This window comes from Macrobrachium rosenbergii, chromosome 15 (assembly GCF_040412425.1).
Source record: "Macrobrachium rosenbergii isolate ZJJX-2024 chromosome 15, ASM4041242v1, whole genome shotgun sequence".
NCBI classification, from domain to species: domain Eukaryota; kingdom Metazoa; phylum Arthropoda; class Malacostraca; order Decapoda; family Palaemonidae; genus Macrobrachium; species Macrobrachium rosenbergii.
Genome location: NC_089755.1, coordinates 23,626,946 through 23,650,062, shown reverse-complemented (window position 1 = coordinate 23,650,062; position 23,117 = coordinate 23,626,946). Strand labels below are relative to the sequence as shown.

Here is a 23,117-nt window from a genome sequence, read left to right as displayed (position 1 = left end):
ACACATATATATATGTGTATGTATATATATATATATATATATATATATATATATATGTGTGTGTGTGTGTGTGTGTAAGTATCTGTACATGTGTTTGTGCGCGCGCGTCTTTATTTTCTCAACATTAAGTCGTTTCTTCTAACAGTGGGTAGTACTTATAAACATTTTAATGCTAAACAGACATACATCTTGTTGGAAATGAGCCGGACAATATGCATCCAAATCCACTGGCTTTTTTAAAAGATGAAAATGAGTAACGGTAACTTGCTAGCTGACGAAAAAAGCAGGTGACTTCCCCATTTCCTGCAGGGAAATTTAACAATGCATAATATGTATTCACCGCACGGAAAACCTCGGCCAGCGAAGCTGCATTCGATACGCCACGGCAGTGGAAAACAAATCCACTGTGTCGGCTCCACGGCCCAATTAACCAAGGCAACTTCGCCGCTCGAAGAGGGTTCAAGGAGTACGAGGGCGGGAAAGACGCAGCGATGTCAAAAGTCTAAAGGCTGAGCTTGAGCCGCGTTAAAATAAAGTTGACTGCTGGCTGATACAGGACTGAGGTCGCGATTTGCTTGTTTCTTTGTCCAGCCTATTGAGAATAGGCATAGTGAATATATCTATGACAACCGACGGAAGCGCAATGCCTGCATAGTTACCACATTCAGTCAGGTCACAGTTTTTATTTATTTTTTTTTTAATCTTTGCCATGACTTCCACTTCCCAATTATCAGGCTTTGTTTCCTTTTCCCATGTTCAGCAAAACACCTTGTATACTTACTAGACGTTAGTATGCGAGATGTTATTTCGTTTTCAGCTAAATCCATCTCTGCAATGATTACATCTCAGTTCGTTGCTTTCCATCTCCAAAGTATCTTCATTACTAATTTCACTTTAAAAAATGCCAATTCATTCATTAACATATTTCAGTCTTCCCCAGCTCCTGCGATATCAACCAAATTATCTCCTTCATATCACTTATTCTTGACCTCAAAAAAATCTTCGTTCAACTTGACCATCAGGAATTGAGTGCTTACCACGTTGTTCTTTGCCTTCTTCATATCCTCCCTGAAAATGGTCTATGGGCACCACTTGCATTTGTCTGCTTTCCACTGCATTTCAGGTGTCATCCATTGTCTAGTCGAATTTTGTCTCTAACAATACAGGTGACTTCAATAGCAACTGGTAGCTGCAGCTATTAAAAAGCGTAAACGATGCTGAATGTGATCTTTTGAATCTGTCTTTAAAGTGTCTTGCACAACAGTCCAAAGGATACTCGTCTCTTTGCATATTCAAGGAAATTTCCCCGATGAACTAAAAGCGAAAGGTCATAGGAGGTTATGATGACAGCTACCTAATTTTCTTCAGTTCAGTATACCCTTTGTTTCTGGGTGAGTTCCTTTCTCGATGGACAGGGCAACCATTTCAGTTCAATTCCATGGTAGGTACACACACACACACACACACTACACACACACACACACACACACACATATATATATATATATATATATATATATATATATATATATATATATATACACACATACATATGTATATATATATATATATATATATATATATATATATATATATATATATATATATATATATATGTGTGTGTGTGTGTGTGTGTGTGTGTGTGTGTGTGTGTGTGAGTTCCTTCCTCGATAGACAGGGCAACCATTTCAATTCAGTTCCATGGATCTCATATATATATATATATATATATATATATATATATATATATATATATATATATATATATATGTATATATATATATATATATATATATATATATACATATATATATATATATATATATATATATATATATATATATATATGTGTGTGTGTGTGTGTGTGTGTGTGTGTGTCAAATGAAAATAGGATTTTAGAATGGCTTTCGTTAACAGTAGTCCATTCTGTTGATGTAACCCTAAGAGGCCATTCACTTCTTCCTGGCTTTATACGTCAACAGAGTTTACTCTCATTCTGCAAATGACACATCTTTTATTGCTTTTATATCGAGACAGCTTACATCAATATCGCTTTGTTGCCATGTTGATCTATGTACTTCATAAAAAAATAGTTGTGATATGAATACAAGATTGTTGTTGGCTCTTCCCACCCTGTTCTAGAAGTATCAACACACTTTTTTTTCTTTTACATGAAATGAATTGGTCTCTCAGTTCACCTCATAATTCTTGAAATAGCCGATAAGAAATAATTTAGTCAGAGAGACCTTGAGGAATAGTGTTAATAACTCTTTTATTCTGCTGTTTTCACTTTTTAAAACAATACCCACTTTTAGTATATAGATCAAAAAGTACTTTCATTTAATTAATATCAAAAGTTGTTAGTTCCAGTTTTTCACTATATTCCTTCAAATGAAGAAAGAAAGTACTAAAACAGCAACAGCTGTGCTGATTATTCTATTTTATAATAGAGTATGGTTCATTTGGAATCACGTCACCTCCGTGTGTAACTGAAATTATCTCATTTATAATCTATAATAACTGTTAGGAACCTTATGTTGATCTCTCTTTTCATAAATACTTTAATGATATAATTTCTATAAATCAAAATCATACATCGGAACAAATTATTGTTATAACTGAAAATAAAATTAATTTGCAAACTATCAGACAGGAATCAGCTGATGAATTTGACATTTGAGGATTAATATCAGTTACGACTCATGTTTACTTTATTTTCTAGCGTTTTATTTGTAGAATACTGTAACACTAAAAGAGTTTTAATCATTCTGATACGGAAGCTGAATGAAGTTATGCTCGATTCGCATATTGTCAATATTTTCGGTGTTCTTGAACATACTATATTGCCTCATTACCGATGACAGGGTAATAATAGCACACTATTTACATTATTGGAACCATCCTGACTACTATGAAAAGATAAAGAAGTAAATTCGTACACGGAAATTAAATTATTTTAATATATTTACTATATATTAATAAAAACATGATATCATTAAAACATGCAACCGCTGAAATCCTGCATAAAAGTAAAATTATAATTTTAAAAGATTATACTCTTATTAGCAAGAGTTGTAAGGTTTGTCAACATGGCTCAGGGAAGCAGCAGAGGTGTAGCGAGAGTTCTTTGCAAATTAAAGTCCTCCGTAGAGGAAGGCAGGTATTATGAGGCGCATCAAATGTACAGGACGTTGTATTTTAGGTAAGAACTAATGTAAATGTGCAAAGTAACCTCTAACGAGTTAGATAAAAAAAATAAGCAGAGGAGGGTCGTGGTGCTTCTAGGCTGCTGTCAGTGGGAAAATACGCAACATGCAATCGTTATCTCGCAAAGCAGACTTTCCGGTTTCTTGAAAATGCTTAGGAGGCTGGAAGACTTGACAGCAATGCACACGTGCATGATTATTGATTGAATGTCACTGTTTAGGCTATACTTTATGTTCCAAGCTTGCCATGGTTAAACGTTAAGCTTCAGCTGGACGGTTTCTTGTTTGGTAGGTTATCTTATTTAGGCCTTTATGTTGACTAGTAAAAAGCTGTTGAAAGGCGAGATGAAATGATGAACTGATAGACCTGTAGCGCAGAACATACGGACCTATTCTTCCCGACATGTAGCCCAGAACATACGGACCTATTCTGTTCTATTCTGCCTAGACTAAATATGATTCAGAGGTAGGTTGAAAATCTTGGGTGCGGACGTGATATTAGTTAGAATAGGAATAATAGTAAACTTAGGATTGGTGAAAAACTCCACACTTGCACTCGAGGGATATTGTAATTGATAAGGCCTGTGTCACCAGTGAGATTCAAACTGCTGCCTGGGTGATTTATCACAGTCCCCCTTTACTGTTGGGTAGAGTTAGGGGGCAAATGACAGTTTGCTGACAACCAACAAATGCATCTCCTTTATCAGCAGCCCCAAAAGTATAGGAAAAACCAATTTCCAAGGTAAAAACAGGCATGGAGCTACTACTTAGAAACATCAGGAAAAAATGTCATGGTGATTGTGACACAATTTCATAATCAGCCATGTGTTACTTACCAATCAGTCACCATGGTGGAGGTGGGTTGATAATTATTCTAAACTTGGCAGTCAGCTGTCATGGTGGAGGCAGGTTGATATCGATTTCAAGTACAAAACATGAAGTCAGCTGGCATATACATATCAGGAGTCAGTATCACCTTATACCTCTCTTAATGGCTCAGAAGTTAAAAGTCACTGTCCATCGTTGTTTCTAAAGCCACATCCATGCGACCAGACTTTGTCTGGTAGACTTAGTCCGTTAGCAGACAAAATCTGACAACAAACAAGTCTATTGTCCACATGGCTGTATCTGGCCAGTCAAAGTCTGGGTGGAGGTGAGCACAGTACGACAAGTGGAGCATGGCTCGTAGCCAGAAGAACAGAAAGCGACTGGCACTTTGTGCCCTAGTGATAGGCATGTATGTGTGAATTCCGCAGCAGTGATTCTTTTGTTAGTGTAGGTGACAAGACCCTGCCCACTTTCGGGGTAAGAGTGAGGAACAACGCAGCCAGTAGCTCAATTTGTTTCTGCCTCTTGTAGAGTCCACATGGTGTTGACAAAGCAGCTTGGTTTTTTGGATCATTGGTTTTCTTCCCACTTGGTGAAATATTTTCTAATGGTAACCTTTTAGCATTATTATTTAGGTGTTATTTAGACATTTCTCCTGTTTTTTCAACAATTATAACATTGGTTGACTTGATAGCTAGTTTAGTATGTCCGGCACTAGCTCTTCTAGTTTCTGGTACTGCAGCAAAGGCTGCAATACCCAGATGACCAAATTGCCTTCGCACCAATTGCAGATGGCAGGTTTACTCAATTAATCTAACATGTGACGAGTGCAGTGAATGGGGTGAACAAAAATGGAAGACCTTAGCTTCTCATTTAGCTAAATTAGAGAAGGATCAAAAGAGAAAGGTGCCAGCTGAAGCTGGTGGGAAAATAGCTAGTCAGACTTTAACCCCTAAGTCCAGTACAGTAGTGCTGACATTCCTGTTGTCGCTTCTCTTATTAATCCTATCCCTCCTGCCCCAGTCCATTCTCCTAGACCACCTACTCCTTCTCCTGGCTCCCACACTCCCGAACCCGATCGCTTCACCAGCCTTGAGAATAAATTTGATCAAAGGTTAAATTGGGTGGTAAGTACAGTGGCCCAGTTATGGGCATCGGTGCGTGTCTTTCTGGACAAGTGTGAAAAGAAAAGTGATAAAAGTGAAGTGTTAGTGGAGGAGATGGCTGCTTGTCCCACTGATTCTCCTAGGCAATGTTCCTGCCAAGGGAGGTCAGTGGGGTCTGCTCATGGATAGTTGCCCCCTCAGTTCAACCTGTTGCATCCTAGGTTGTGACAAGAGACAGCTGCTGCAAAGGTGTCTCTGAACTGCATCAGCTCTCTTCCAGTTCAGGAGAATCTTCTCCTAGCAAGAGGTGCCAATGGTGCTTACCCGATGAGTCTTGCCCGCTGAAGAGATGGTCTTCTTTCAGGGATCTGACTCCCACACTGGCCAGCAAAAGGTGGAGGGAGCATTTAGTATTGTCCATAATTCCCCACCGTCTTTCAATGTGGAATCAGCCTAGTAATTGTGGGGTAAGTTACTTACATAAAAATGACATTTTTATAATCAAATAAAATTTTATAGATACCCAGTAATTACGGATGGAGCCCGCCCTCCTGCCTGTGCATGGACATTTAAGTATAAACAAGTTGACCTGTTGATTGTGTTGTTCCTCACTCTTAACCCAAAAGTGGGCAAGGTCTTGTCACCCACACTAACAAAAGAATTGCTGCCACAGAATTCAAAATTCGGGCTGCCGTTCGAGTGGAAACTCTGAGCTAAGTGATTAATGGGTAAGTATACAGTATATAGAACTTTATTTTATCACAAAAATGTCATGTTTCTTTTAATAAACCTAATGCACTGGGCCTTTACATCAATCTTTATCACATTTGTATGCCTGGCAGTCATGTACATTACTCACCTCAGACAAAGTCTGTTGTCTTTGTTGAAATTGCTCTATTTACACTTCGGCGATATGTACGGGAAACAGAAGCAATGAGTCTGGCAATGGACAATTTCTCACTTTTGTCCGGACAAAGCTTGGTCGTGTGGAAGGGGCTAAGCCAGACAGCAGTTCAAATCCCACTGGTGACGAAGCACTTAGCATTTACTTACCATTTATAATCACTTGGGTGTAAATTATTCCCGAGGTAAAGGGATTTGAATATTAAACAGTGTTTACACTTTAGTATTTGTCAATAAAATGTTGTGTATATGACATAAATTCATAATTAGCCATGTGTTACAAACTTACCAATTAGCTATCATGGTTGAGGTGGGTTAATATCAATTTTAAGTACAAAACCTGAATTTGACAGGCATATGTACACAGTCACGATCATCTTATACTTCTTTTGATGGCTGATTGGTTAAAATTTCACTCGAAATTGTTGTTTTCGTATAAATAACTTACCAAGTAATTACTCGTGCGGCAACTTAAATTTTAAAATGTGCAGTAGCGCTCCAATTGTTTAGTGTAGGTGACCAGTCCTGCCCACTAATGGGAATACAGGCAGTCCCGGTTTACGACGGTTCCGCGTTCGTTCGAGTTCGAGGCTTTTCAAATATATTCATCAGAAATTATTTCTGGCTTAGTGTTCCGGGATTCACGACCGTCCTGCGCCGATCCGACGGAAGAAATATAGCCCCAAAATGGCAGAATAATCATAATTTGAAGGTTTTTGATGTAAAACTCAATAATAATGCAGTTTATATCGTTTTCAATGCAAGAGCATTAAAAATAAGGTTTTCTTATGATTTTTGACGATTTTCGACGATGTTCCGGCTTACGATTTTCGGGTTACGACGCGCAGAAGCGGAACCCCGTCCCGGGGACCGCCTGTAGCGACTTGGCAGACAACCTCATTCTCTTACTGCCGCATTGGTGTAAACATTGGGTTTTTATATAAGTAACTTACCAAGTAATTACATAGTTATTGGTTCCGTAACCTATGGCAGCTTAAAAATTCAAAATTTGGGCGGTGATGCTGTTATCGTTAGTTTGTAGGTGACAACGTCCCGCCCACCATCCGGGACTCGAGGAAACAACCCAGTGGAGAGCTCAGTTCGTTTTCTGCCGGCTTCCAGTTAACATCAGAAGTTTTCACGCAGCTGCTGCTTCGCTTTTCAGCTTTACTTTGCACGAGTTTGGTAAAGTATTCGGAATTTGTTGCTTTGTGGCTTGTTACCATTGTCGAATTGTTGTTCGAGATATTATTTAGTTAAAGATGTCGGATTCCAGTTCATCTAGCATTCACTTTTGTTCTGAGGGTTGTAGAACTAGGCTAACTAAGCTTTTTTATGATTCTCGTACAAAATGCACTAAATGTAGGGGGCAAGAATGTAGTAAGGATAATACTTGCATAGAGTGTCAGGATTGGGAGGATAAAAATGGAAAACCTTGAAATCTCATCTAGAGAAATTAGAAAGAGATAAGATGAGGGAAGCAGCCATTGGGGCTGAAAGTATGGCCAGTGTAGATTCCATTCCTTTGAAAAATGTAGGGGATGACAGAACTACCACTCCTCCAATTCCTCCTCCCCCTAATCTAAGTCCTCTTACTTTACTATCTACTCCTGTTCTAGGTTTCCATGAGCCCACTCTTAGTGCCATTGCCGGCCTCGAATCTAGGTTCGATCAGAAATTTAGTGTATTATCTAGTACTATCATGGAAATGGGATCAGCTATTAAATCTCTAATGGAAAAAAATGTAAGTAATGACAGTGCAGGGAGAAGTGAGGATGCTGTGTATATTGAGGAGATGGCTGTCCGTCCCACCAGTGCTCCTAGACGAAGGTCACTGTCACGCTCCCCCACACCGGGGAGATGACATACCGGAAGTCCAAGGGAGGCTGGTGGGGTTTGCCCATGGGCAGTCTGCCCCCTCTGTCGAGCCTGTCGTGCGCTCCCAGGCTTCGACTAAACGCCATTGGAAAGGCATTCCTGTGCATCAACTTCTGATTCAGAACCTTCCAGTCCGCACAAGAAGCTCCCATATTGCAACTCTACTTCTTTGCGCCCACTCAAGAGACATGCGGATATTAGCGACTCTTCTCCCCTGGCTGTCAAGAGGTACAGGGAGACTAGCCCACAACCTTCCTGCAGTTTTTAAGTCCAGCCTGATTCTCCTGCTCATCATCGCCATTTCTTCAGAGACAGTCCTGAGCGCTATAAGCGTTCTAAGTGCCCAACTTCTTCCGAGCACCAAGCACCCACCAACTTTTGCCAGACTTCTGCTGATGAGCATCCGCCACCTCACGCCAGAATACCGCTGATGAGCGGCCGGCGCCCACCGTCTCGCACCAGAATACTGCTGGTGAATGCCTGGCACCCGCCGTCTCGCGCCAAACTTCTGCTGTAGAGTGCCCGGCGCCAACTCCCTAACTTCCGACGCCAACAGCTGAACTCCCAGCTTCTGCTTCTGGAGCCCATGCACCTTCTTCTGGTATTCTGTATTCTTCAAGCGCCTGTTGACCGAGCTTATGGGTTTTTTGAAGAAATCCTCTTTTACTCCAGAGCCCAAGGATAAATCATTGTCTCCTATCTCTTCAGAGGAGGAAGAGATTGTTTAGGATACGGCTCCTTCTTCTGCTTACTCGTCTCTTCTGCGTTTCTTCCTGGATAATTTCCATGATTTCTTTGTGCCTGCTTCGCCTACTTCTCCAGCTTCTACCTTCCTCTTGAAAAAGCATTCGTCAGAAGGTACCAGGTTACCCAAGCTAGTTCTTTCCTCCTCCTCCTCGAAGAAGGCTCTCAAAGAAGTTCGTGCCTGGCTGGCCACTATGAGAGAACAGGGGAAAGCAACATTCGCTTTTTCGCCCAGCAAATTGTTGAAGATGAGGTACTCTTATTATGACGCTGGGGAAGCTCTTTCCTTGGGAGTTTCTGCCTCCTCCCAAGGGGACTTCTCTGGTCTGGTGGATTCATCTCGTAGAACGGCTTCTTTGTCGGCCAAGATATTGTTTTCCTCCACTGAACTGGATCACCTTATCAAGAATATATTTAAGGTGTTTGAAATATTTAGTTTCCTCGATTGTGCCATCGGGGCACTAGTGAGGAAGATTGAAGATTATCCTGATCTGGCTGAGGATTTTGCCTCCGATTGACAAGGAGTTCTTTCATGCTCAGACAGAACAATTAGAGATGGCTCTTTAGAACTCGCCTCCCTATTTTCTACGGGCCTCCTTAAGAAGAGGGAGCTCTGGTGTTCGTTCACCTTGAAAGGAGTCTCGCCGACTCAGAAGTCAGCTCTAGTTTTTGCTCCTTTAGACAAGTCTCACCTCTTGCCTCAAAACACAGTGAAGGAGGTTCTTTCGGACTTGCAGAGTAAACCCACCTCAGACTTGTTGGCACAGTCCACTAGACGTCCTAAGGAGCCTGTGCCTTCCACATCAAGATCATTCTCTCCTCTTCAGTCTCAACCCTTTTGTCGAGGGAGAGGTAAGACTCAGCCCCGACCCAGATCAAACTTCCGACCTCCTGCAAAGTCCATTAAAAGGTCTTCCCTCAAATCCAACCCCAAGAAGTGAGAAGTTAGTCCTCCACGCCCAGGTGGGAGCCAGACTTCTACTTTATTGGAAGGAATGGGAGGGCAGAGGAGCAGACCCCTGGGTGATCAAGGTTCACAAGGAGGGCTACTCCATTCCTTTTGTAAAGGCTCCTCCTTTAGTTACATCTCCAATCGCCTTGACAGCGTATTCAAAAGGTTCCACGAAGTTTTTGGCTCTCAAGAAGTCGAATCCCTTCTTTCCAAAGGAGCAGTGGAAGAAATATTAGATCGCCTCTCAGAGGGTTTCTACAATCTCCTTCTTGTGGTTCGGAAGGCCTTGTGGGGCTGGAGGCCAGTTCTGGATGTCAGCTCCTTGAATGTGTTCATACTGAAGACTAAGTTTCATATGGAGACCATTCGCTCAGTGATGTCCTCAGTACAACAGGGGGACTGGATGGTCACCCTGGATATGCAGGATGCTTATTTTCACGTCCCTGTTCATCCAAACTCACGAAAATTTCTATGTTTTGTTTTTCAGGACAGGATACTACAGTTCTGGGCCCCATGCTTTGGCTTATTGACGGCTCCTCAAGTTTTCACATGAATCCTTGCTCCTCTGGGGAATTGTCTTCACCTTCTGGAAACCAACATCAACTTGTATCTAGATGATTGGCTTCTCCGCTTGTCAGAAGAGGAAAAGTGCGTGGAGGACTTAAGAAGAACTCTTTGCCTGACACAGGAGTTAGGCATTCTCATAAACAAAAAGAAATCCCGTCTGACACCGACTCAGGAGATTCCCTTTTTACGGATGATACTGAACTCTCGGACTTTTCTGGCTTTTCTGTCGCCCAAAAGAGTCGAGAACTGCCTTCAAACTGTCAGTCAGTTCCTTGCTCTTCCTTTCTGCTCAGCAGTGCAGTGGATGAGTCTTCTGGAGACCCTAGCTTCAGTAGAGCAGTTTGTAAAGCTAGGCAGACTGCACATGAGACCCCTTCAGTTTTTCCTCAAAGCGAATTGGTGCAGAAAAACCCAACCAGACTCTTTCATCTTCGCGATTACGTCGGAAATCAAAGAGGATCTCTGGTGGTGGTCATGCGGAGAAAGACTTCAGGAAGGGAAGTCTCTTCTCCCAGTGCACCCAGACCTTCTATTTTATTCAGATGCCTCCAACCTAGGCTGGGGCGCCCTTCTGGACGGCCAGGAAGTCTCCGGAACATGGACTACGGCACAGTACAACAGAATTCTCACATCAACGTAAAGGAACTGAGAGCAATTCACCTGGGCCTTCAGTCCTTCTTGGACCTGGTCGGTGGGAAGAAGATTGTAGTACACGCGGACAACACTATGGCTCTTGCTTACATTCGCAAATGGGGGCACTCATTCCTTCTCTCTGTGCGAGACAGTGAGGGATCTCCTTCTGTGGGCGGAGGAGAACCAAGTCTTTCTTGTCACCCGGTTCATTCAAGGGAGAATGAACGTGATTGCAGACGAATTAAGCCGCCTCAAACAGGTCCTTCCAACCGAATGGACCTTAGACCCGATAGTCTGCAACAACCTGCGGAATTGAGGGGCAAACCCACAGTGGATCTTTTCGAAACGTCGAGAAACCACCGTCTTCCCCTCTTTTGCTCTCCGGTCCAGGATCCTCAAGCATGGAGCACGGATGCCTTGCTTTTGGACTGGACAGACTTAGATGCATACACCTTCCCTCCTTTCGGAGTGATCAGGGAAGTAATCAACAAGCTGTCGACACATTAGAACACCTCCATGACCCTAGTAGCCCCATTTTGGCTGAACAAGTAATGGTTTCCAGACTTAATTCGACTCCTGGTAGACTACCCAAGACTCCTTCCACAAAAACAACCCCACTTTCTCAGATTCCATCAATGGTTATCTGCTCTGGCCCTGACAGGCTTCAGACTGTCAAGTGCCTTGTCAGAGCAAAAAGGTTTTCATAACAGGCTGCAGAGGCAATTGCGAAATGCAGACGAGCTTCTTCTACAAAGCTCTACAAATCAAAATGAGCAGTCTTCAGAAGGTGGTGCAGCCGCCATAACGTCTTCTTCTGAGACATCTATAAGCCAAATAGCCGACTTTTTGATATTCCTAAAGTCCGTCAGGAAGCTATCGACCTCTACCATCAAAGGGTACAGGTCGATGTTCAGCTCACTTTTTAAGCACAGAGGAATGGACCTGTCTTCTAATCAAGATATCACCGACTTTATCAAATCCTTCGATACATCCAAGAAAGAAAGTTCTTCCAACGTCTCTTGGAACTTAGACGTTGTACTGAAGTGGCTTTCAGGTCCTCAATTCGAACCTCTTCATTCTGTTTCCCTCAGGAATCTCACGAAAAAGACTCTCTTTTTCGTGGCTCTCGCTACTGCCAAACATATTAGCGAGTTACAGGCAATAAACAAGAGAATAGGCTTTACATGAGAGGACGCAGTCTGCTCTCTTTCTCTTGGTTTCCTCGCAAAGAACAAGGACCCTACTAAACCCTGGCCTAGATCCTTTGTCATCAAGAACCTTATGGACATCTTAGGACCTGAGGAAGAAGAAAGACTCCTCTGTCTAGTTAGGTGCCTCAGTTACTATCTTCAGAGGACAGAAAAGATCAGAGGATCTTTGAGCAACTCTGGTGCTCTGTAAGAAACCCAGTTTGCCTGCTCTCCAAAAATGCCATATCCTTTTTTCTGAGAGAGTTAATATTAGAAGCCCACTCTCAGATCCAGGAAGAAGCCTTTCCATTACTTAAGGTTAAGGCTTACGAAATTAGGGCAGTCGCAACTTCCTCGACATTCTGGAGATGCAAGTCCATATATGCCTCACACTACCTCAAGGACGTAGAAACCATGTTTGAAAATTGTAGCACTTTAGGACCTTTATCCATGGCTGGCATGGTGCTGGGAGAGGAAGCATAGGGAATCTCTCTGTTCCTTTGCTATCAATTCGCCTTGACTTAAGGTTTTGAGTCGATGGGAAGCCTTGGGGTACACTGTACCTGGAGTACCCACCAGTTCATATTTTATTATTGATAATGGTTGAGTTTTGGTTTTATTCTGTGGTGTAGGTGATAGTGTTGTCATTTTGTATTCTGGTCTTCGCCCAGGGCAAGGGCATCTTTTAAAACTTTGTCAGCATACGGTGTACTTCCTCCGCTGCAAAGTTCCCACTAATGTAGTGGTGACCCTTGGCTATACTGCCACGTCCACTACAAGTTGAGAGAAGCGCCGACCAGAGGCAGTACCTACCTGCAGCTGCTTTTTGAGCAGGTAAAGGAAACAACAAACATTTATTCAATGTTAGCAACCTTTCTATTTCAGTTTCATTACTTACTTAATGCTTTGGAGTAGAATATGTCCATGCTCTTTCCCACCTCCTAACAATGTGGAATCAGCTATGTAATTACTTGGTAAGTTACTTTATAAAAATGACATTTTTATGATAAAGTCTTACATATACTTACCAAGTAATTACATGATTGGAGCCCGCCCTCCTCCCCTTGCATGGACATTAGAGAATAAAATGAATTGAGCCCTCCCCGGGTTGTTTCCTCGAGTCCCGGATGGTGGGCGGGACGTTGCCACCTACATACTACGATAACAGTGCCACCGCGTGCATTTTGAATTTTTAAGCTGCTGTAGGTTAGGGAACCAATAGCTATGTAATTGGTAAGTATATATAAAACTTTATTTTATCATAAAAATGTCATGTTAGCAGCAGCTTTGTTTATTATTCGCCAGTTAGATAACCGGATTTCAGTGGAATATCATCACTGATTTCGAGTAGCCTTCGAGCCTGCAGGATTAGTATTTTATTGTTTTGTTATTAAGATCTGATTCAAGTTTATCATATTTCGCTACAGCGATTTTGCAATCAGTTGGTTAACTCTCCATTACCGAGTAGCATATTATAATGAATATATTGTGTTCGCTACTGAACCAATGTTTTCGGTGGCGAATACACATCGGCAAGTCTCAAATAACGTTTGATAAGGAATCAAGATATGTTTTGTGGATGGTACTTTGTGCACTTCATAACAATTGTTGGTAAAGAATTGATTTAGAACATTTTGTTATTACACATTCCTTTGCAGAGAACTGAAAAAGTGTAAGGGCAGAATGTAGTATGGAGACGAATTACTTATTTTGGCGGCAAGAGGCTTTTGGTTAGATAGACTTTCTTGACAGCCGAGAATCAGCGCTGAGTACCCAGGGACGCCCGCTAGCTTCTGGAGCTACTAGCTCGCCTGGTGCCCAGCTACACCTGGCTCCATCCACATCCTGGGAGCACCCAGTGCCCGGTGCCAGCTCCCAATCGCCTGGTGCCAACTCTTCCCAAATTAATTTTTTCTCTCTTGCTACTAGCCCTCTTATCTTCTCCCATGCCTGGCTTCCTCACTTCCTCCCTGTGCCTTTGCCAGCCTTGTGTATGGGTTAACAGAAGTTAACCTTGTAATAGTGTAGTGTTGTGCAGTGGAGGAGGTGATTATCCGGCCCATCAGTTCTCCTAGACCTAAGTCACTGTCATACTCCCCTGTACTTGGGAGAAGTCATGCTAATAGTCTAATGGAGGCTGATGGGAAGTTCCCCAGGTAATTGACCCCCCTGCAATTGAACCTCTTGTACTGTCCCAGGTTGGGACAGAGAGCCACTGAAAAGGCGTCTTGCCGGAAGTGTAGGGGATGAGATGACTATCCGGCCTGTCAGATTTCCTAGAACTAAAGGTCACTGTCCTGCTCCCCTAAACCTGGGAGAAGACATACTTGTGATCCAGGGGAGTCTGAGGGGGTTTGCCCAAGGCATCGGCAGACAACCATTGAAAAGGCATCCAAGGTGATGTGCTTTAGTGATATAGATTCTGGTTTGGAAGTCCATGGTATTTGTCTTCTGAACTTCCAGTTGTGGAGCGCCAGTATTTGGCATTAAAACTCTCGTCCAGCGCTCATAGGCGCCCAGCAATATCCAAGCATCCCGTGGTTCCAGAGTGCCCCCTCCCTCCCCGACTCTTCTAGGTGGAAGGAAGAAGATATTCCGAAGGTCCAAAGGAGGTTGGTGGGGTTTGCCCACAGGAAGTCACGACCTTGGTAGAACCTGTCGCTCACAGTTCGTGTAGTGGAAGACCCTCAGACTGCTGTTGGAGGGGCATCACTTATAGTGCCCTCCAGTTGTCGTCAGACTCAAATTGGCCTTGACAGAAGTTCTAGGTGTTTTTCACGGTGACTCCTGACCCATGAAGAGATGTGTAGTGACAATGAGAAATCTCCTATATGTTCCAGCAGACCTGAGATTCTTCTCTCAGTGACGTATGACAGTCACCAAGTGTCCGAGTGTCCGTCTTATGGACATCTAGCTTCCGAGTGTCCTCCCTTTGGAAGCATAGTGTCCGAATTGCAGGCTTCAGATCTGTCCGCTGGATCTGTGAGCGGACGTCCAGGGACCAAGCGTCCAGTTTTAGTGGGAGCCAGGTAGTGGAGTTTGGGAAAAGTTGGAGGGCTGGTGATAGGGGAGAAAGCAGTCACAGGTGTAGAAGGCACAGGTTGAACAGTAATATCTGATTTCAGAGTGGAAACGTGACTAGCTAAACCTCGAGCCTCGGCTCTAGCAGCCGCCTTTCTCTGTCTGTCTTTCTGGAGTGTATCTAGATGCTCATCCAAGACTCCATTTACTCTGATCCCAGTCTTTTCATTCATCACATTTATGCTCAAGGAAGCAAATTTGCTCTCTACAATGGCAACACAGTGCACCAGTCATGCTTAGCAGAAGTAAGTCTAGTATTGCAGCCTTTCGCTGCAATACCTAATACTATACAAGCTAGAGTCCGACATAGTGAATCAAAATTAGTCACAATGGAACTAGCTAAGCTAATAAATAGCTCGCAACCAACACGAATGAATACTTCACCAAAGGCAAAAGATACAACCATCCAGAGAAATTCAAATCAGAGCCGCTCAACCAAATGTTGTTCATTTGACTGGCAGAAACGATATGAGCTCTTAAGCACTGTTGTACCTATTCTTCCCCAAAAGTGGGCGGGGTCTAGTTACCTACACTAAAACAATAGCACATTACTGTGAATTTCAAATTTTGAACTGCCACGGTTAAGTGAAACTAATAGCTATGCAGTTACTTGTTATGTACTTTTAAAATTTTGCTATTATGTCATTAAGATCTGAGAGCTGTAATTTTTATATCATGTTTGTGATGTGGGTAGCAATTAAGGATTTTTTAATATTTTTCCCTTTGCAGATATTGTGGTCAACAGAAATATGATGAAGTCCTCGATTTGTTGTATGATGGAGCATCTCTTCTTTTGCAGCATGATCAAGTAAGTTGGGACTTTTTTGTCTGATTTCTCCAGGTTTATATCTATTTATAAAATATGTAGATGTACTTATGATTTTGGCACAAAAGATGAGAATTTGAGTATCCATTTTGAGACAAATCTTACTGATTCATTTATATCTGATGTGGACTAAAATATGTTGCTGACAGAGTTCTAGCCTATTACTTTTGAGTAACATCAATGATAAGTTGAACTTTGTTTCATTTATTCCTTTTCCTGGTTTAGTGGTACACAACAATGTTTTTATCTGACTTGGGGCTTCAGCTGATTTTTTCATTTCTTACCACCACTGCCATTGTTCTTCAGCTTAATAGTAGGTACTGCGCTATATGTAATTTTGGCTTTTCTGACATAAATTGTTCCAACAGTGATACAAACCTACGCTTTCATAAATGGAGTTACTCAGAGAAGGTGCATTTTGGCTGTCTTGACTCAAAAATAAAATCCTATCACCCTGGCCCATGATCTGTCATGACTTCATTATTATGGTCTAACTCTTCCAATGTTTTCTGAGCTGTCAGAATGCTTGATTGTCTTGATTGTCTCCCATTTTCTTGGCTGGAATTTCTCTTTGTGTGTGCCATGTGCACAGGATATTCCTGTGTTTTATGGTGCATACAGTTACCTTTTTGTGCTTGTACCTCTCTGGCATCCAAGTGAATGAAGAATTAATAGAAATTTGTGAGATTTTGGGCATGAGGTGACTAGAGTGCTTTCTTTGTTTGTGGTGTGCAAACCACATGGGCGACCTTTGTCAATGTGGTGATTTGTGTGTCTCACTAATGAGGGATATGTTAGTATTATGGCTACTGTGGAGGAAATGAGCCCGAATTCAGGTGTTGTGTTGATCAAAGTAGGCTGTGCAGTAATTTATAGCCCTCATAGAGGGAGATCCACACTCAGTTTGGTGTTCATGTCAGGGGAGAAAATGATTTAGGGTCAATAAGTGCATCAAGTGTGAGGGAGAGCAGGCACTTCAGTGGGCCTTAGATGAGATGAGGAAGCATGTTAAAAAGTTAAGTGTACCTTAGTTTTACCAGACCACCGAGCTGATTAACAGCTCTCCTAGGGCTGGTTATTTAGCAACGGGACCTACAGCTTATTGTGGAATCCAAACCACATTATAGCGAGAAATGAATTTCTATCACCAGAAATAAATTCCTCTAACTCTTCATCAGCCGGTCGGGGAATCGAACTCCGGCCCAGCGAGTACCAGTCCGCAGCTCTACCGACTCACCCAACGAAGAGCTTGAGGAAGCATGTGAATGGCAATATTCCTCCAGAGAAAGTACAATGCATCCTTCCCCCTCTCCCTCCCATGATTCCATCTCCCCCAAGGCCCCCATATTCAGCAACATCTCTTGCATTTACTGTCATTCCCATGCCACTGTCTGATGAGTAACCTGTGCCAGACAGATGGAGACAATAGAAACGAATTAGAGAGGTCAGACATCCTCTGAAAAGGTTCAGGAAACAATATGGCAGCCCATTTGAGTTTCCCCGCAGATGATCCCACCTCCCCACCTTCCCCAACATCGATGAGTAGGGGGAAGAAGGGGAGCAGCCTAGGCCTGCGAAGTGGTTGAGGCCCCTTGTCTACTCCCTTCTTCCCTTTTCCTCCACTCCCCCTGGCAACCAAGTTCCAGAGTAGAGAAAGAAAGGTACACTTTGATGCCAGGGAGTTGGGGGAGGAGAGAGCTTTCTTACTTAGTGAAGGAGAGCTGAGTAAGATGACTCATGCATGGCCAGAGCTTTCCCCTGTTTCTCTCACCCCTTTGATGGGTTGCTCCTCTGCAGTAGGTAACAATGTCCAGGAGCAGTGTCAATAGAGGGGGAGGGAGACTCTTTGAGATAGAGCCAGTTTCCGTGGAGGAGGCATGGTCTACCTGAGGCAGAGCACCCAGTGCAACAGGAGTTGGAGCTTGCCTTCCCAGAAAAGAGACCCTGGGACTAGAGGAACTACACTTGGAGCTTGGAGGGAGAACTTTGAGTATTCCTTTTACTTTTTTCAAATTTTGCCCTTTTTCTTTTCGGGTTTCATAATGAGCATTTAAGGAAATTTGACTAGATTTTTCCTTGACATGTATATATAAATACTTTTGTGTGAGGGATATTGAACCCAACAGTTAATGGGATACCCTTGAGGAAATGAGGCTAAGATTTTCCTTAACATGTATAGATACAGTACTCTTGTGTAAGGGGCATCAACCCATTCAACTCTTCCCGTCCTAAAATTTTAAGTGGTCTTCTGCAAGCCTCAGTCAGGGTCCTGATCCGATGGGGAGTCCAGTGCCTGTTAAGAAGTACACACAGTCACCAGTTATCAGCGGGCTTGGTTATTGGTGATCCAGTTTTTGGGGCTTGCCAAGCGATGAAAATCTGCAATTTTCAATGCTGCTTTGCATTGATTTCTGGTTATCAGTGCCGATAATCGCATATTGGTGCTGATACATACCTAAGAGAGGCACCAATAACTGAAAAATATGGACCCTGACAAGCCTTCTCTTGCTCTGATTAAGCATCTGCTGCCAGTTTCTGAGCACCCAGTGCCAGCTCTCAAGCGCTCGACGCCAGTTGCCAAGCACCTGGTGCCAACTCTCAAGTGCCCAGCGCCAGCTCCCAAGTGCCTGGTGCCAACTCTTTACTATCAATCTCCTGCTCGGAGCGCCAAGCACCTGTTTCTAATCACGGATCTCATAGCCAATGCAGCTCTCCTTCAATATTTGCGGGCTAGCTTTCCTACCATTTTTTGGCTTCAGCTAGCCTCAGTCTTGCCTACCACGACCTTCCTGATGAGGAGCCATCCAAATGACAGACCTAGGCCCCCACAATTGTGCTTTCCTCATCTTCTAGGAAGGTACTCAAGGAGATTGAAGTTTGGTTTCCTGCTAAGAGGGAGCAAGGGAAGGTGTCTCTCGTCTTTCCTCCCTTGTGGTTAATCCGTAGGAGGTTTCTTTCCTATGCCACCGGGGAAGCTCCTTCTTCTCGATGCTCTGTGATTTCGGTAGTGAAAATTGTTTTTTTCAGTGGCAGAATTTGACTTCCTTGTCAAAGATCCCTCTGTTGTTTGAAGTTTCAGTTTCTTGGACTGGATGGTGAGAATGCTAGTTGAGAAGATTGAAGATTGCAATGTTTTAGTTGGAGACTTCACCTCGGACTGGTTAAGAGTCCTTTCTCATGCAGACAAGACCATCAGGGATGGCTTTTTGAACTTGCAGTTTTTTTCTCTTTTTGGGGGTTTTGAAGAAGAGTTTTTTGGTGCTCCCGTTCCACTAAAGGAGTCACTCAGACCCAGAAGTCGGACCTCCATAGAAGTCGACTTAGGATATCTTCTGGCACATTCTTCCAAACGCCCCAAGGATTTGTCCGCATTTGTCCCTAAGATGGTGTCTCCTCTCCAGCAACATCCCTTTCCAGGGAGTAAGCCCAAGTCCAGTCTAGGACCCACTCCACTGTCTGCTTCTCAGCCAGAACTATCAAGAGGAACTAAGTCCTTGACCAAGAAATGAGGAAGAACTCCTCCATGCACAAGTGGGAGTCAGTCTTCTCAACTTTGGGGGAAGCAGAGTACCAGAGGGACAGAACAGTGGATTGTCAAGGTTCTGAGGGAGGGCTTCTCCATTCCGTTCATGGAGAGCCCCCTTTGGTCCCTTCTCCCATCATTTTGACGGCCTACTCAGAGGCTAGGGAAAGCATTCAGCCCTTTTGAAGGTCTCCTCTCTCCTTTGAAAGAGAGTCGTAGAAGTAGTCAAGGATATCAACTCGGAGGGCTTCTACTACCGTCTGCTTGTGGCCCCCAAATCATTGGGGTTTGGAGACCAGTCCTCATTGTAAGTGCCCTCAATCTCTTCATCTGGCAGATAAAGTTCAGATGGAGACAAACCAGCCAGTCCTTTCATCCGTTCACCAGGGCGATTGGATTATATCCTTGGATATGCAGGATGTGTGCTTCCACTTCCCCAGCCATCTGGACTCCAGGAAGTATCTAAGGTTCGTCTTCCAGGACACTCTCAGGCACCCCACCAGCCTGGCACCGGCTAAATCTTCCGGGTTTGGGCTCTTTGTTTCGTCCTCTCTACAGCATCTCAAGTGTTCACTCGAGTCCTCACTCCTCTAGAAAAATGACTTCATTTAATAGGCATAAATGTCAGTTTATATCTGGACAACTTGCTTCTCTGATCCCCTTCGAGGGAAAATTGCACAAAGAACTTGAACATCTCTCTCAGAAACTGGTAATTATCATCTACCCTCAGAAGCCCCAGATCGCCCCATTGCAAGGGTTTCTCTGTTTGGGGATAAGTCTCAACTCTCGGACTTTTTGGGCTTTTCCGTCTGCCAAGAGAATCGCCAGCTGCCTTCAGATGGTCCACAGGTTTCTAGCCCTTCGTCTTGCTCGGCCCATTAGTGGATGAGCCTACTGGGGACTCTCTCATCCATCAAGAAGTTCATCAAGTTAGGCAAACTTCTTAGGAGAGTTTTGCATTCTTCCTCAAGGCCAACTGGGGTGGAAACACAACTGGACACCTACTCTTTTCCCATAAACCCGGAGATCAAGTCAGACCGGTGTTGGTGGTCCAAACGCAGACTTTCAGAAGGGAAGCCTCTCATCATCTGAGCCCAGAACTAGACTTCTATTCAGACTCCTCAGTTCTAGGTTGAGGAGTCCTCTTGGGGAACTAGGAAGTTTCCGGGACATGGTCGCTGGAAGAACAGAACCTTCACATCAGCGTCAGAGAGCTGAAGGCAATTCACTTAGGGCTTCAGTGCTTCTCGACCCTAGTTCACAACAAGACTGTGGTAGTCCATTCACAGTACCACAGCCCTAATGTACATACGAAAGCGAGGCAGCACTCACACAATTTCTCTATGCCAGACAGGAAGAGACCTTCTGCTGTGGACAGATCAAATCAAGTGAGTCTAGTTACTCGATTTATTCAGGGCAAACTAAATTTTTCGGCGGACTAACTGAGCTATCGAAAAGTAGGTCCTTCCCACTTGAATTCCCTGGTCTGTCGGAATCTGCGATACTATTGGGCAGGCCAACATTGGACCTGTTTGCCACCGCCAGGAACCATCGCCTTCCTTGCTTTTGTTCTCGGACCTGGATCTAGCCCCATTCTGGCCCATGAAAGACTAGTTCCAGGACCTGCCATGGTTGCGGGTGGACTTTCCAAGACTCCTTCCCTTAAAAAACCATGTCTACTCAGACAACCTCACTTTAAGGGGGCCGGCCGGCTACTACCGTTTTTTAAGGGCAGGACTTTAACATTCATACCACTTAATAGGGGGGCTTAGGACATCTCCAAACCGCATATGATTTTTGCCTCTGACCTTTGGTTTTGTGACGCCAGCGCGATTTATCCCGAAAATAACCATTTTTCAAAATCTATCTCCTCCCTGGATACTTAATATTAAGACCTGAGATTACTGCCATATATAGACCTGATGTAGACCTCCAATAAAATGAAGAGTTTTTTTTGTAAAAGTAATTTTTTTGCTAGATATGAATTTTTTAGTTTGGGTAAAAAAAAAAAACTGGAAAAATCATGCAAACAATCACATAAAAAAATTATGATAAATTTTAAAAAGGGCTTCATTTTATTGTTCTAGAACGTCTTACAAAGCTATGTACCAAATTTCAATGCTATAGCTTTAAAACTGAGGAGGGAGATAGATTTTGAAGGTCAAAAGTATAGTTTTGAGATACGGGCGTTCAGAGTTTTCTTTGTATTTCTACAAAGACAATGTTAATAAATCATGGCAATTGTGAATGTTATAATCATTTTTGGGTATTAATAAACCAAAACTATGTTATTTATCATAATTTAATCATAAATGAAGATCCATTTGCTAAAAATCTTGCTTCTTTAGGCTCCTGGTCCCCCCTGCTTTTTTCCTGCTGCAGGGTATTATTCTCTTACGAGAGGTTTCATAGCTGCCCAAGCTACTCACTGTGGCCAGGTTTTATTTTAATTGTTGTTTCAAAACCATCGTTTTCAAATTGCACTATATAATTTTTTGTACATGTGCACCCAGGCAATCTTTTAGCACAAATCTCTCAAATCTTTTTCTACTTATGAGAACGAGTTCATTATCTTCCTCATCAATATCTTCGCTATTGTTGCTACTTCCTTTGCTTTCCAGCAGTGACGTGCTTATACCAATACGAGTCTTGTACGTGAAAGCACCAGCAGTGGATGTAGAAGGGAGTGAGTTCAAGGTGAGGCGTAGCCTGGCACCGAGGCGAGTGAGCCGACCCTCCCTCATAATAGTACTCCACTCTCTTTCACTAATTCCACTAATATTATCGGTTCTTGAACTCTTCTTGGAGCTAATCTTCTTCTCTTGTAGGGATAAAAGATGTTTTACTTGTCTTTTCCTCTTTGGCATGATGAATTTTTGCCAAAAGAAAGAAAAACAGACGTAAAAGTGATCGAATGACAAGAGGTGAAAAAATGACGTGCACCCCTTATGACGCTTCTGATCAAACTGAGGAAGGTAGCTGCTGTGACTCTGTTATGATGCGTGGAGTTGTGAGAGATGCCATTGCTCACAATTTGTTTGATATAAAATGTAATAATTATAAAAATGTACGATAACAGAAGACATACTACATTTTCTTGTAGGGATCGATGTTTTTGGCTCACTGAGTTACTTTTACTAAATACCCTGTAACTACGAAACTAAAAGGAATCTTGGCAAAATATTTCGTAGGCACATTCTCCATTGCCATACAAAGCGCATATATTTTTTTCAGGATTTTGCATTTTTCGTCCTATCCCTCCATATATTGTAGCCGGCCGGCCCCCTTAAGAGATACCAAAGGGTTGTCCGCTCTTGCCCTGGCAGGCTTAGACTGTCTGGTAGCATTGTCAGAGTGTAAGGATTTTCAAGATGCTCTGCAGAGGCTATTGCAAGATGCAGGCTTTGTTTTCCTAGCCACATCTTCCAGGCTAAGTGGGTGATTTTCCAACACTGGTGTCTCAGACTCAACGTCTCTTCTTCTGAGACATCTGTGACCCTTCTTTACGTGAGGAGATCTAGAAATCTCTCGTCCTCCACCATTAAGGGGTGTCAAGCTGTGTTTAGTTCAGTGTTAAACAGAGGGGTCCTGATCTTGCATCAATCCCAGAGCTTGACCTCGTCAAGTCTTTTGATATGTCTAGCAAAGAAAGGAAGGTCCGGTGTCCTGGAACCTGGACA

At 43.1% G+C, this 23,117-nt stretch overlaps 1 protein-coding gene across 1 annotated transcript in view; it reads left to right on the top strand.

The window, feature by feature from the left end:
- Positions 1 to 3,067: 3,067 nt before the first annotated feature.
- The window catches only part of LOC136846461 (Golgi to ER traffic protein 4 homolog), a 127,557-nt gene continuing 107,507 nt past the window's right edge, over positions 3,068 to 23,117 (top strand). The window contains exons 1-2 of the mRNA XM_067117258.1: positions 3,068 to 3,202; positions 15,818 to 15,896. Of these exons, the coding sequence (XP_066973359.1) occupies positions 3,090 to 3,202; positions 15,818 to 15,896 (192 nt within the window). The 5' untranslated portion in view covers positions 3,068 to 3,089. The remainder of the gene's footprint in view (positions 3,203 to 15,817; positions 15,897 to 23,117) is intronic.